The 14959-nt window shown below is 38.4% G+C and overlaps 1 protein-coding gene across 18 annotated transcripts in view; it reads left to right on the top strand.

Moving 5' to 3' along the window:
• Positions 1-14959, top strand: part of INPP4A (inositol polyphosphate-4-phosphatase type I A) — a 124882-nt gene that overhangs the window by 87138 nt on the left and 22785 nt on the right. For 9 of the 18 annotated variants that reach the window (XM_051806801.1, XM_051806800.1, XM_051806792.1 and 6 more), the window contains 8 exons: positions 1171-1301; positions 1659-1763; positions 2515-2623; positions 4264-4281; positions 6862-7045; positions 8547-8765; positions 9894-10167; positions 12807-12839. In XM_051806801.1, coding sequence (XP_051662761.1) covers positions 1171-1301; positions 1659-1763; positions 2515-2623; positions 4264-4281; positions 6862-7045; positions 8547-8765; positions 9894-10167; positions 12807-12839 — 1073 coding nt within the window. The remainder of the gene's footprint in view (positions 1-1170; positions 1302-1658; positions 1764-2514; positions 2624-4263; positions 4282-6861; positions 7046-8546; positions 8766-9893; positions 10168-12806; positions 12840-14959) is intronic. The other 9 variants (XM_051806808.1, XM_051806805.1, XM_051806803.1 and 6 more) reach the window with 5 other exon arrangements.

The following is a 14959-nucleotide window of genomic DNA, read 5'->3' as shown; positions in this document are numbered from 1 at the left end:
TAGCATCTTATGCAGGAAGGAGTTTACAAGACAAAATTGAAAGTCTCTTTATCCAAGTCGCTAGTATATTTACGCTGTTGCCTATTGGCAAATCGATCTGATATTTTTCTTGGAAATTTGTTTCCTTTTGATAATATCCTAAATACTGTGAAATACTGTCCTAAATTATATGCAGACAATGAGTTAAAACAATAGAATTGTTGGATCCTTTTGACAGGTGATTGTTCTGCCCTTTCTGGGGTAATGTACTGTTGAATTGTGTCTGGTGTTGACTTGTTTACTTTTCACCTTCTTTCTTTATTCCAATTAATATCTTAATCCAAGAAGACAGTAATACAAACATGACATGAAATACACTGAGTATTTTCTCAGCAATGCTATTGGAGAACAGTATGTAATTCAGGATTGCCATGTATGACTGCAAACTTAGCAGTCAGGGTGCAAGGGTAAAGCCAGGGTGTTTCCTGCTCATATCAGGGGATATCCAGTCATCCATTATTCTGCGTGCAGGGAATCTTGAGTGCCAAAATCCTGAATCTCAGATGAAGGTTTTGTTGATTCATCTTTTGTCTCTCCAAACCCTTATTAATGCTTACGCTTCTTAGGCCTTCCCTGGTCTTGCATACTGTTGTGTAGATATGCAGCCAACGCAGATACTCCTTGTACCTAACATCAGATAGGTGTTAACATCCCACCTAACCTCTGTCAAAACTCTGATTTAGTTTAAGGGCCACCACAATTCAGTGGAGTGGTCTTAAAAGGTCCTCGTCCCAAGTCGCCTAACATGATGACAGTTCCCATCATTTGCAAATCCTCATGTAGTTTGAAAGTTCCTGGAGAAAAGTGGGAAGCTTTGCTTTTGACCAGCACCTGAGGCTCCTGGAGGTAACACAGTGTATTCTGCCTGTACCAATGTACTTTGGAGTAGAACTCAACCAATGTACTTTGGAACCAATGTACTTTGGAGTAGAACTCAACAGTGCTTCAGGTTGTATGTTTGGGAAGATTCCCACTCTGGTGTATAGGTTACATGACAGTAAATTTGGAGTGTGTCTGCTGAAGATGGTGCTACATTGATACAATGTGAAACTCATTCTCAGTCAAGTGGACTATGGACATAAACACCTCTCTCTCTCTTCCCTTTTTTTTTTTTTTTGTCTTTTCCCCTAGGGTTTGTGAACTAGAGGAATTAGGAGAACTGTCTCCGTGTTGGGAAAGCCTTCGCCGACAAATAGTTACTCAATACCAAACAATTATTTTAACTTATCAGGAAAATCTAACTGACCTGCACCAGTATAAAGGTGAATTTTTTTCATAATAACATGATTCTTCTCAACCAGGTTCGGTAGTGTTTCTCTGAAATTGGGAACCCAGAATTTTTTAGTCTGATGAGTAAAAAATGCTGTTATACCTCTTGTCTTTATTAACATTTATTGTGAGTTTGCTAGTTATCTGGGGATATTCGTCTGCTCCATTCTCTTATCTAACCCTTAGAGAACAAGCATGAACAGTAACAGAAAGAATTTAATTATTTTTTTTTTTAAATTTTCTCTGCTTTTCTTTCAGCACATAGCAAATAATGAATGAAGCTTCTTGATTGTTTTAGCATAGGCACAAGGAGAGGGTTTTTGTCCTTACTTTTCTCCTGCATTTCTCAGGTCCTTCATTTAAAGCCAGTAGCTTGAAAGCTGATAAAAAATTGGAATTTGTTCCTACGAATTTACATATACAGAGAATGAGAGTCCAGGATGATGGAGGATCAGGTATTTGTTTCTTTCTCTCTTTCTTCACCTTATCCTGTTACTTTTCTCTCAATTTTTTTTATTTCCATCCTCAACCATACAACCAAGTTTCTACAAAGTGCTGTACTAGCCTCAGAGTCCAAATATCTTTGCAAAAAAAGAGGCATAAGTATAAATATTGCTATTCTGCAGGTGGCAAAACTAGGTTCTGTGGTTAACTTTACCCTAGGTGGCACAAGTCAGTCTTTGTACTAGGATTGGGTTAAGATGCTGTGTCCCTTCCATGTTTAATTGTAGCAGAATAGCAAAGGTTCTGACTGTTGTGCTTTTTCTCTGGAACCATTATGTATGGTTATGCAAAATCGCACATGTGTTCACATTAAACTTGTTTCTTCATTAATAACCTAGGTTTTCCCTTCTTTTACCAGTAATTCCTGCTAACTGTGGGCACACAGATGTCCCATGTGTCCATGTGAGGGATTACAGTAGTGACAGGTTTTGTATAGAGACCAATGTTCAAGACTTCTTTATTACTGTGAGTGTTCTAGATTAAGAAACAAGGAGACCTGCGTTCACATATGGGTCTTTCACTTCAAAAAGTACTTGATGGATTTCCAGGGCCTCTAGAACAATTCAGTTTTCTTTGTCCTTCAAAACACTGGCACAAAGTTTTCCAGAAGTTATTTTCAGAGTAGTTTTTGAACTTCCACAATTGTTTGACCACATTAAAGGTGACAAACTTTCATTTGTAAGTCGTTTTTGTCCATCCCAGATCAGAACTACGACATAGTCACCATAGGAGCACCAGCAGCTCATTGTCAAGGCTTTAAATCGGGTGGTTTGCGGAAAAAACTGCATAAATTTGAAGAGGCAAAGAAACAGTAAGTAGAAATATTTATGTCACGTGTTATTGTGCCTTTTCCCTCTGTTCCATTCTCCGTGATTTGGAAAATCACTCCATTCTATGTTTTTCTTGAATTGCATTTAATAGTTCTACTATAAAATATGAAGATTTTTCAGTGGGTTTTTTTTTCCAAAGAAGAGGGAAAACACTTTCACCTTTATATTACTGTATTTATTTGTTTACTAATGGGCCCCTTCTAATAGTCTTTTTATGGAGTCTTTAGTTTTCCTGCATACTTGTTGATTCATTTAGTTTAGTTATTTTAGGTGTTGGGTTTGGGCTCTGCCTAATTGTGGATTAGAACATTTATCTGTAGAACCTCCTCAACTGCACTACATCATGCTTTCAACCCATTATTTTCAGTAGACTTTCACCTCTCTCATAATTTCAAGGTCATGTTCCTGAGCTCTCTTTGGTAGGAAACAGCTGTGTCTGATTGGTAAATTCCTTGTTGACAAAGTGGGTTTAGTTCTGGGGCTATTGCTTGAGGCTTTTCTGCTTTACCTAAAGGTTTATGCACAGATTACGCTTCTGAATCCGGCCTCTGCTCTACAAACAGGATACTTGACCTCCACAGTCCTGTCTTCAGGGACTAAGTGACCTCTCTGAAAGTATAGCCATATGTACTAGAGGAAGATGCAGGAACTTAAAAGGTTACATGCTGAAGGCAAAAACACACATGGTACCCACTCCATCTCTCAAAGAAGAGAGATTGCTGTATGGGTCTGCATTATTAGAGCAGCAGGACAAGGAGTCACTGTAGCCAGGGAAGGGAGACCTTGATCATGCCCTTCTAAAGAAAGGATTAGTATAATTTGGAGCTGACAGCAGGAGGGAGGGACATGGGAACCAGGCTCTGCGAACTGCAGAAATAATTTTGGCAATAGAGAAGTGAGTTAACACCATTCTGTGAACATCAGTCAGATATGTACTGATAAAAAGATTGATGCAAAAATATGCCTAATGTAATTATTCCAGGCTTACAGAGTGCGCGCTAGGATAGGAATGGAGGAAACTAAACCTGGAGACACTGGTATGCTAGGCTCACCCTTTCTGTTCTTTTGTTACCACTATTGCTTTCTGAAACAACCTTCTTCTGTCACCCTAGCCACTGAAGTGGTCCTTACTCTTGCAATACATAAGTTCCCACAGCTTTTTTGTTTCTTTTTTTTCCCCTTCGCTCAATAATTAAGCTGATTGGAGAGCTGAATTTCTATCCGGTACTTTTCCTCTAAGCTTTTCAGAACTATTCCTTCTGGGTCCATGAAAACTGCAGGTTCAACATTTGAAGAGTAACTTTCATTTTAAGTGCTTCCATGTTGTCATAAAAGCTAGTGTAGTAGAACTGAGATCCATCTCCTCAGTTTCATTGTTACATTCAACTCCTTCTCCTTTCATTGGCATAACTGTGCTTGGTGCATTCACAACATTTCCCCAAAACAACACATGGGCATCTGGCAATCTGTGTTTTTTTGCTTACAAGTTTAATCTTTATGTACCCACCTTGTTGAAAAAATGACTCGAATAAGTTATTTCCCCGAGTATACTTTGTTTTGTTTCTGCTTTCGGTATTTGCTAACAATCTGCTAATTTTATTTTGGTTTTTTGTTTTTGTAGCAGTTATGAGGAGTGTTGGTGAGTTTTCTGTTTCTGAGAGTTCTATAGAGAGGTTTTCTGTTGTTTGGGTTGTTTTATTTTTCTTTTCTTTGGCAAAGATCTGCTGTGTTTTAAAGTGTGCAGGGCTTTTTAATGTCATGCATCATGGCATCCCTAGTTGTGCTCTAAGTAATTGTAGCTGCTTTGTAGAACATGATGTGTGAATGAATTTCATTTCCTCTGCAATGTTTGTTTGTAATGAACAGCTAGCTTTCTGGCTCTCTCTGATCATAAGAAGTTAGAAAACTGAAAATCAGAACATAAGGATTTTATATGTTTTTCTTTTTTACTTCCAGTGAAAACTGCCTGGAATGAGAAACTTTCTACCAGAGGTGGAAGATAATTAAGATAACTCTATGTAATTTTTAAATCTCAATAATGATAGATTGGGCATGGTTTATATTTCTGTAATCCATGTCTTCATTTAAACATTTTTGCTTAACTTTTGTTTATCTTTCTTAACGTTGAGGTATTCAGTGCTATGAAAAGGAAACATTACTCGATGGTTCAACAATGCAGAAGTTCTGCTCTAAATTACTCATATTGAGGTTGAACCCCTAATTCACTGAGAATTTAAGTCTGTGTTACAGTTTGCTGATATAGCACAATGAAAGCTGTTCATTTGCAAAAACAATTGCAGGTTGGAAAGTAAGTATATGTGAACTTTACACCATGAATTTTTCTCCCAATCATCCCAGCAAATGTCTGTGATTAAAAATATAGTAACTTTAATCAAATCTTAATATGTTGCATGGCCTTTCCTGCCAAATATGTCTTTATGCATGTTAACCACACTGTTGTGGAAAGAAATTGCTCAGAGGAATTGTCACTAAAATCACCAGTCACTAGAGAGCACAAATCATGTACAGAGAAAGTCCTAAAAGCTGAGACTGAATTTGCTGTATTGCATAGCAGTTCTGGGGAGTGGTTGTTCTCTGCTTCACTCGGGTGGGTGACCAAAGCACAGACAAGGAAGCTCTTTCAAGAATCACTTCTGCATTACATCCTTTGGAAACAAATCCCTCATCTCTTTTTTTTGCAATGGAGCTCAGACAGATACTGGCATTAAGGTCCCCCTTGCCTTAATATCAGTTAAGGGACAAGAATTGGATTTGTGGCATGATTTTAAAGCATGCCCCTCGCAATCCTCCTGTCTTACCTCACAGATACGCTGCAGAAATTAATGGCATTGCTCTAAGGGTAGCAGAGGAATTCACACTTCTTGGAGGCCATGATCTGTGGTAACTGTGGCTAGAAAAGAAACACCTCTCCAGCTAGTCTCTCAGCATGGCCCTGTCCACTGAACAGTGGTGAGATTGGTGCAAACAGTAGGTTCTTCTGTGCTGTTACTATGCTGAAGCCATTCATGACTGGGGAAAAAAAATAAAATTAAGATAATATACAATTGGTGTCACCTCAGGCTTGATACCATGTTGTGAATGGGCATCGCACTTGTCACAGCTGGAGCTGATGTAAAGGATACCTTTCCTACTGGGAAGAAAAAAACCACCATATTGCTTGACAAAGGGAGTAGTGATCAGTTGGTTCTAAATAACTAAGAGCACAGCTTCAGCCTAAAGTAATTTTCTAAGCTAAAAGGCAGCTTTTGTGAATGGCTTTTCTCAGGTAGGCTTAGATCACCCTTTGGAAGTGCTAGTCTCTCTCCAGCAGTTACAGAACATCTGTCTTGGACTGGATAAGCAATTTCTATAGACATCTAAACGTAAAAGGACATAAACTATTCTCCACTGCCAAGTAAGCAGTCTTAGTGGAGCTGCAGTATCCCAATATAAAGATATGTTTTATTGGTGTAGTTTATTTCCCTTACTGTTTGAAAAAGGCTAAAACTTGGTCGTGCTTGATACTGTCACAGATGGGTTTACTATGGGGAGAGTTGTATCATGTCCCTAGTTTAGTATATTAAGTGTGTGCAAACAGAAACTACACCGAGGACAGTTTCCTTGGATTAGCCTGGAGATACATGTTGGTTTTTTACATATCATAAAGTTGCTTTTACTGGTGTAATTTGATGTAGGCCTGCAATGGAGGAAAGTATATATTGGATTTTTTTTTAATGCCACGGTGTTTGCATTATGAATCTCGTGGCAATTCTCTGAAGAAGTGAGAAGGAGTGCAGATTTTCTTTTCATAGTGCTATTAGCTGTGTGATAAAACAGGTTTGTAAACCTGGCCTTAGTGAAGTATCTGTGTAGTAAGGAGAGGGAGAAGGGGGCAAGCTGTCTCTGCAAACAGTGGTTCTGTGTCTGATGGCAAAATCTGTCACCCACATTCTCCTCAGCAAAACTGTCCTTCTGGTGTACAAGCTCTGCCCACAGCCCCTTGATATAAATGATTAGTAAATCTGCATCTGAATGCTTTCAGTAAAGGCAGAGAAGGCTCTAGGATCATGTTCCTGCTGTGCAATTGCCCACTCACCTTTCACTGTTGATCGCTAGCTTAGGTAAATTTTTGTTGTCTGCCATTAATTCCCCAGCATGCCACTGTAATGTGCGTACCTCTAGATCAATTCTCCCCCTAAAATCAGTCTTTCTTTTACAGCACTTCAACAAGTTCCCAGTCTATAATATACATCCCACAGGACATTGTTAGAGCAAAGGAAATTATTGCACAAATCAACACCCTGAAAACGCAAGTCAGTTACTATGCAGAAAGGCTGTCGAGAGCTGCCAAGGATAGATCAGCTAATGGCCTTGAAAGAACACTTGCTATCCTGGCAGACAAGGTAGGAGAATAATTCATTTCCCCACTGAAGCACAGTTTATTTTTTTTCCTGTCTTTAGTAGGATTTCTTAAAACATCTATTTTACCTTGTTCAGTAGTGTGTTGTAACATGTGCAGTCCTAAAGAAAAAAAACTAGATCAACCTTTAAAATTTCTTGCTTTTATTTAGGCTGTCTCCTATTTTCACACTCTTGCCTTCACCTCCTCTTGAGAGTGCAGTGGAGAGTGATGTCCTCTGATTCCCTCTATTCATTCATCATATTCCAGTAATGTGCATTCTTCACTTTCTTTTATATCCTTTTCTCCATAACCACCTTGGATGTTTTAATGCTCTGAGTCATCTGTCAAGCAGCAGCAACTGTGCAAAAGTTAGTGAAACAATTCTGTATTTTTCTGCTGGTGAAATAAGGAATAATGGTGACACAGCCTTTGCTTGAATTATAGAGGTGTAAACCAGTTATTTCTTGTTGTGTGCTAACAAAAACCAGACTGGACCCACAGCTGAACACAATCTTACAGGGAGAAAAAAAAACAAATGCAGTTTTACTGACCCCTTCTGTCCTTGAGGCAGATCTGAACGTTGTAAACAGCAGCAGTGGCCACTCAGCTTACTATAAATTGTCCCAGTGGAGGTGATATGCATATAACTTTGTAGAGTGCAAAAAATAACGTGACCTCATGTAAATGTATTATTTATTCACTCTGAGTATAACTGATCTGTGGATAATAACTGATCTACAGCTGGATAGTGTGTATATATAATGTAGTAAAGTCCTGTTTCCTTTTTTTTTTCTTATAGACGCACAGGCCACATAGTTTTCATATTCATATAATTTATAGAAATTCTTTAATACAACACCACTAAATAAGATGGGGAACAGGTTGCATTAATTAGTGGTTTTACCTTCAGCCCTCTTTTTAAGTGTTGTTATGATTCCAGATGAGATGATGGGGGTGAAGCTTGGTCTCTCTGGTGCGGCAACTCTTGTGTGGGGTGTAAAAATTATATAATCATAGAATATATTGACTTGGAAGGGACCCATCAGGATCATCTTGTCTAACTGCTGGCCCTGTGCAGGACACTCCAAGAGTCACACCATGTGCCCAAGAGTATTGTCCAAACACGTCTTGAACTCTGTCAGGCTTGGTGCTGTGACCACTTCCCTGGGGAGCCTGTTCCAGTGCCCAAACACTGGATGTGTGTCTGCACGTTGTTCTAAGCTTTTGTCAAATGGAGAGCAAAGTGCAAATAAAGGTGAACTGCACATTCCTTAGTGAAATTTTCAAAAATTACAAGGTTAACGTAGTAGTACAGACTCTGGAAATGTACCATTTGTGTTTTGGGATCCTATACTGTGTTTTAAGGACATTCTGTAAAATTTTTCTAAAGGTACCTTTTACAGAATACTTGTCCTTTTGTGCTTTCTGTGAAAAAATACAGTATAAATTGTGTATGGAATAATAAAAAGTTTTTGAAATGTGGAGGTTTTATTGCTTTTTAGACCCGGCAACTTGTCACAGTCTGTGACTGCAAGCTGTTGGCAAATTCAATACATGGACTGAATGCTGCAAGGCCAGACTATATAGCTTCAAAAGCATCTCCAACCTCTGGAGAAGGGGAACAAGTCATGCTGAGAAATGATCAAGATACACTTGTGGCCAGATGGACAGGAAGAAATAGCCGATCTTCTCTGCAGGTGGATTGGCATGAAGAGGAATGGGTATGTTCCCTTAGTGGAATGATGAATACTTTCTTCTTTTTACTTTCGTTTGCTATGTTCTTCTTTGACAAACTCTGTAGCTGCTCACCAGATATAGGATCAATATTTAGGAGATTGGTCAACTAGCGAAAAAATGACCTCTATCCTATGCTCAGTTACTCCTTGGTGTGGGAATACAGACAGACCTTAATAAATATTTCTGGGTCTCCTAAACAGTGGAAATTGTTACAGTGGGTGCATAGCTTCTTTGAGATCAGTTCCAAGGGAAAGTAAATAGCTTTTAAAGTAAAAAAACCTGACCATACTACAATTGGCTTTTGCACTTCTCCAAAATAAGATGTGTTTTGTCTGTTAGCTATACAAGTCAGCCTTCCTATTTGTATTCTCGTCTGTTTATAACTTGCAGTCTGTCACTGTTCTGGCTATTTTAAAACTGTTTGCACAAAGTATTCAAATGGTTTCCTTACCACCCTGCCAATCAAAATGAGAGTTGGACTGTGTAAATTCTGTCATTGTGAAATATAAACAGAAATTAATTAAATCTCACAAATAGTTAGGATTAATTAAAACAGTTACGAATATTGTGAAATACCAGTTTTTAAAAAAGATCCAATTCATTTTGGAAATGGTTCCTTGCTAGTTTCTATTATTTTGGCATACTTTGACTTACAGTCCAAGTCACAGTAATGAGATATGAATAAAGCTAATTCAGTTATTTAGGCAGTACTATAATACAGTAATTTTATCTGTTGTTCACTGAGTTATATAGAAAAAAAGATGTGTGATTGTATACAATTATTATGTCAAACACAAATTTCAAGAATAAACAATAGTGCCAATTGGAAACTGGAATAACATTGCAGGAAGAGGCACCTAAAATTGTTTGGCAAATTAACTTAGAAAATAGCTTTGCAATTTAGCACATAAGTCATGTCACTACATATTGTTGGCATGCTGGTATACATTACGTATCCATAATTTGTGCGTGCACATGTGTAACCATGATAGCCCAGAGGAGATTTTCAGAGGATTTGTGACTAGAATCATAAGAGGAAATATATTACCAAGGGATTTGTTACCCAATGTCTCTTTTCTTTTTAAATTGAGAAGGAAATGTTTTCTTTTAAGGAGAAAGTTTGGTTGAATGTCGACAAAAGTCTAGAGTGCATTATACAGAGAGTGGACAAACTTCTCCAGAAGGAGCGCTTGCAAAGTGACAGCTGTGAAGATGTTTTCCAGTGTGACGTCAGCAGTACTAGTAAGAAAGGTAATCGGGACACTCGTGCCTACTGGATAAATCCAGAAGATTTAAATGAGACCTCATCATCCTCACCACCTTCATCATCCTCACCACCATCTTCATCCACACCATCCTGTGCATGCCATTCCCTCAGAAAGACAAGTGCGTATGCCAGACACTGCTTGTCACTGCTGCTCTCTCACTGTGCGCTGGCATAATTCCTTAGCCTCCCTTACATCCCTCCATGTGTTTTTAGTTCAGTGGTGGTGTTAAGCAGTGATGTGAGGCAGAAAGGGCTCTTTGTGTACTGGGCGTGCTAAGCCCATTACTTATTTTGACATAAGTGGTCTCAGTGAAATCCTTGCCAAATCCATTGATGACTATGGCATTTGGTTTTCACTCTGGATGTTTTAAGGTGGTAAAACAGCTGTTTGGGTTAGCATATGTCAAACACCACCTCTAGCAGCTTTCCCGTTGGCTTCAGCTTCTTTGCAGCAATCAAAGCTTATTATAGTGAACCTCTTTAAAAGATAAATAGAACATGAGAGAAATACAGGCACTACTGCAAAAGCTATGGTCCCAGCTGGGCTGCCGAAGCATGGGAGGGAGCCAAGTAGTCCCATTAGGTTGAGTTGAATTTGGATGAACTTACTGGATTTCAAAGCAAGTTTTAACAAAAATTGTCAAGAGCTGTGTTGCTGAGGCACTCAATTATTTAGACTTCTTGTATCTGGAAGGTAGGAATTGGCAGTGCAAGCTCTCAGTGGAATAATCCAATCTAAATTTGAGCTAAAAGTGGGTGCTGGATTGAACCCAGCATAAGGTGGTGAGCATGTGAATGAAAAACGTCTTTATCAGTTTAGATTGACATTTCTGCAGCTGTGCATTAGATTTCATAATTATGTCACCTACTTATATATTTATTTGACTTATTCTCACATTCTTTACATGTGATCACTATGACTTGGGCACTTAATAGAGCAGATGGGCAAAGTAAAACTTTAGAAAGATTGATCTGTGTTTTCATTTCCTTTCTACTGTTCTGTCTTATCATTTGATGGCCCTTTGTCCCTTATGTGTGAATGTGACTTCATGTCCATCCCATTGTTAGTGTTGCAGTGCAAGACAGTACCTTAAGAAAAAGAAAGCAAAATAAATGTATTTTTGTGTAGCTTTGCACATGATACATACAGTTTAGTCTCTTAGAAGATGGTGTTTTTCTATTAGACTGACATTTTTGTGTATTATAACGGAATAGGAGAGTTGGTTCTTCTTTCAGAATATGTACTCAATCTTTGACTAAATTTCTTCTACCAGTTTGGTACCTATAAATGTTTTTATTTGCTAGCTAGTTTACATAAAATTTTATGTGTATGTACATGAAAGTTTAATCAGTAACCTTCAATGTTCATGTCAGTGATTAAAAGTTGTGGATTTTAAATTTGAATATTAAAAAGAATAGAAAAAATCTGTGATGAGTGATATCAGAAGCTTTTCCCAAGAGAATTTGATGCTGAAAACATCTTAGAACAATAATTTTCTTTCATTTTCAGTGGATATTTTAAATCTGCTCTGGATCTTGACACTTAGACTGTATGCATGTGGAATTGACTGCATGTACCTACCAAAGGTTTTGTTAGTGCAAAGAATTTCTTTAACCTTTCCCTGCTGTTCATGCAAAATAGGCAAAAAAAATCTTTCCATTTAATTGACAGAACCTGGGGCAGAAACATTAAATCAAGAAGTGTGCCCAGTTTTAAAGCTAAGGGACTTGCTGCCATTTCCCAGTGCTACCTAACTGTTAGGAATCTCTAAAGTCTGACTGTCAACCAATGTTGAGTGAATTTAACTTAAAAAATCCCGAAGAGGGAATCCTGTTTCTTAGGTATCTGGTGCAAACATTGTTCATAAGTCTTAATGAGCAATCTGAGTACTTGATCACATTCTCATCAGGTGTAGTTTCTAATTAATGCTCAGTATTTTTGATGGAGGAACAGGTTCAATACTATGAAAAAAAATTATCTTAGTAGATATCACTGGGAATTTTTCCGTTGAGTTACTCTCCTTGACTCCAAACCTAACCTGATAAATGGTTTTAAACTAAAGGAGGATTGATTTAGACTAGTTGTAAGAAACAAATTTTTTTTATGATGAGAGTGGCAAAACACTGGCTGAGGTTGCCCAGAGAGGTGGAAGATGCCCCATCCCTACAAACATTCAAAGTCAGATTGGATGAGGCTGTGAGCAGCCTGTGTAGTGGAAGATGGCCCTGCTTATTGCAGAGGGGTTGGACAGCTTGATCCTCCCACTGAAGGAGTGTGGAATACTCATAGACTTGGTTGTGTTAAATATTTCAGAAATTGTATAACAGAATATTGACTAAGGTAGCAAAGTACAGTTTCTTTATTACTCTTTCAGTGTGGGTTCCTTAATGTCATTTTCTGTTAAGTGCATTGAACTTACTGCTAGTCTTTTGCTCTTCTGTTTAGCAACCTTACTGCCAGCTTATTCTATAATTGCAGTAAACCAGTGGTTCTCAAATTGTACCCTGTGGATCACTGGGGATTGACAGGTACTGGCTTTCCTCCAAGTCCCCATCCAGGTGATCCTCTGATCAGAAACAATGGAGTGGAGGAGACAGCCCATGCCCTTGGTGCCTGCGGGCAACCAAGTATTTCTGCTGAGCTCCTCTTCACTCAATGGAAGTGTTTGAGAACCCTGGCGTTGAGCATTTGAGTTGCTTATATTTGACTGTGTTGCTGCTCCTTAATCATGCATGTTGCCCCTCCATTTCTGTGCAGATTGCAGCCCCACTCCGGAAGAATCTGGCCCAGGTATGTGCATTCATGGCTTCTGCTTCTTCTGAAAATTGCAGGGGTTTGTTCACAGTTAACTGAACAAGTGCCTTGCTGTTAAGAGTGACCATTCTGAAATGGTAATGCTCTGTAATGCCACGAGTTACCTCAGCTGCTGAGAAGTTATTATTTCCTAAGAGTACAGGGGGCATATGTTAACTTCTCATGTCCAGGTATGTGAGAGCACTTGTTCATGGCCTCTTTGGTTTTTCCAATTGACGTGTTTTAGCAAATGGATGTAGATGACAACGAACGGTTTGAGGCCTGTTCCAAATGTCATTGAAATCTGTGGAAGTCTGACATCTCAGACATTTCAGACATGCCCTTTCATATGTGCTGTTGAGCTGGCCTTTCTGAATGAGAACTTGAGCAGAACAAGGAGCAGCCAAAAAGGCTGATGGAAAATCTCTGTTGTGGGTACGCACCAAGCAGTGTTGGGCATTGCAAGTCAAATGTTTCAGAATACAAAATTTAGGTGTCTTGTCCCACTGTTAGCCTTCTTTCTTCTGTCCTTGTACTTCCATACACATTTACAAGGTCTGAATAATATACCTCTTCAATACCACTCTCTCCTGGACAGATTTCTGTAGTTTCTTCCATTTGAGAGTAGTTTAATCTGAGTTCACTTAAGGTTCAGTCTTTGAACAGTTACAGTGTGGGCTCCTGGGTTTAGTGTAACCAAAGGGAAATAAAGCCTCAGTGCAGTTACGATTTTTGTTTTCACAAAATATATTAAAGTTGTTTTCAGCTACCCACTGTTTTATTCTATCATTGAGAAAATATTTTTCATCAATAAAAGACTTCACAAGTTTTTAATTCTTGGAACATCACTTTAGTTTTTGCAAAATACGAATGTGGTCCATAAATATATGCTATTTTTTTACTTTTAGGATGAGTAATTAAAAGCAGTCAGGTCACTCCAACTTGGTACCCACATACACCCAAACCTGCATATTAAACTTAAGTGGCTGAAGCTGCAGTGTGTAATGAAACACTTAAGTGCCTGTTTAAGTGGGTTGCTGATTATACTTTACTGGATCAGGGATACGTAACTACTACTTACTTAATAAGTCTCCTTTTTTAGAGATCATGAGTCATTGCAGCCTTGACCTAGATCAAGGGCAGGTGTGGGTGGACAGTACTTTGATTTATGGATGCTAGGTTTTTTTAATATGAAAAGACTAAAAATATCTTTTCAAGTCTCTGGAGGACAGATGTTTTAATAATATTTTATTTCTCTGTAGAAGAGAGACCCTTAGGGGGCAAAAAGCAAAAACTTATATCTCTCTTCTTCCCTCCTTCCCTCACCCCCACCCCCTTGCCCCTTCCTTCGAAATGCCACATTTGAAAATGTACTCTAAGGTATGACTTTGGTCAGCAGCAATCATAAGAAAAATAGCAAAAACTTACAGGACCAAGTCTGACCCTTAGTTAACAGCCAGAATTCAGTTGCAGTTGTCTGAGTGGAGACTGCAGGATTTGTCTATTGCTGTGCAACATAAAATGTTTAAAGCAAATGACAGGCATCCTGATGTTTTGTGCAATGCCAGTTTTTAAATGGAGTAACTTACAACATGAGCTAGAAACCTCTGATTAAAAAGCAGGATTTGTGTCCCAGACATACCAACAGCTAGCTTGGACTAGGTCTCTGGCTGTTGTATATCTGTAACACCTTGTTGCATCTCCATTGCTTCAAGCCCTATGTCAAATCATCTTATCTATGCATCTGCTCAGTGGAGTCTATAATAGTTTTTAAAAGATCATCTCATACAACATAACAGCAGAGCCCAGAGTAGAGTTCATAATAGAATTAGAGCCTCGTGCTGTTCGAAGGTGCCATTGATTGATTTGATAGAAAATACACTTTTAGTAATAAAGTTCTGGTAGGAAAATTAATGAGGGGAAGACAGAAGAATAGGAGAATCCTGGTGAAAGCTTTTTTTGAAAAAAAAAAAAAAAAGAATTCTCTTTCACAATTATTTAAATACTGAGAGTGAAACGTTCCAATCTGATTTGAGCCTGGGAGTGCAATTATTTTTATTCCTGTCAACTACTATTCTGTCAACTACCATTGACTAAAAAATTAGAAGAACACAGGT

The sequence above is a fragment of the Manacus candei genome, unplaced genomic scaffold (assembly GCF_025592945.1).
Source record: "Manacus candei isolate 608988 ecotype Guabito, Panama unplaced genomic scaffold, ASM2559294v1 h1tg000069l, whole genome shotgun sequence".
NCBI classification, from domain to species: Eukaryota; Metazoa; Chordata; class Aves; order Passeriformes; family Pipridae; genus Manacus; species Manacus candei.
The sequence above is the reverse complement of the archived record's forward strand: the minus strand, read 5'-3'. Positions and strand labels throughout refer to the sequence as shown.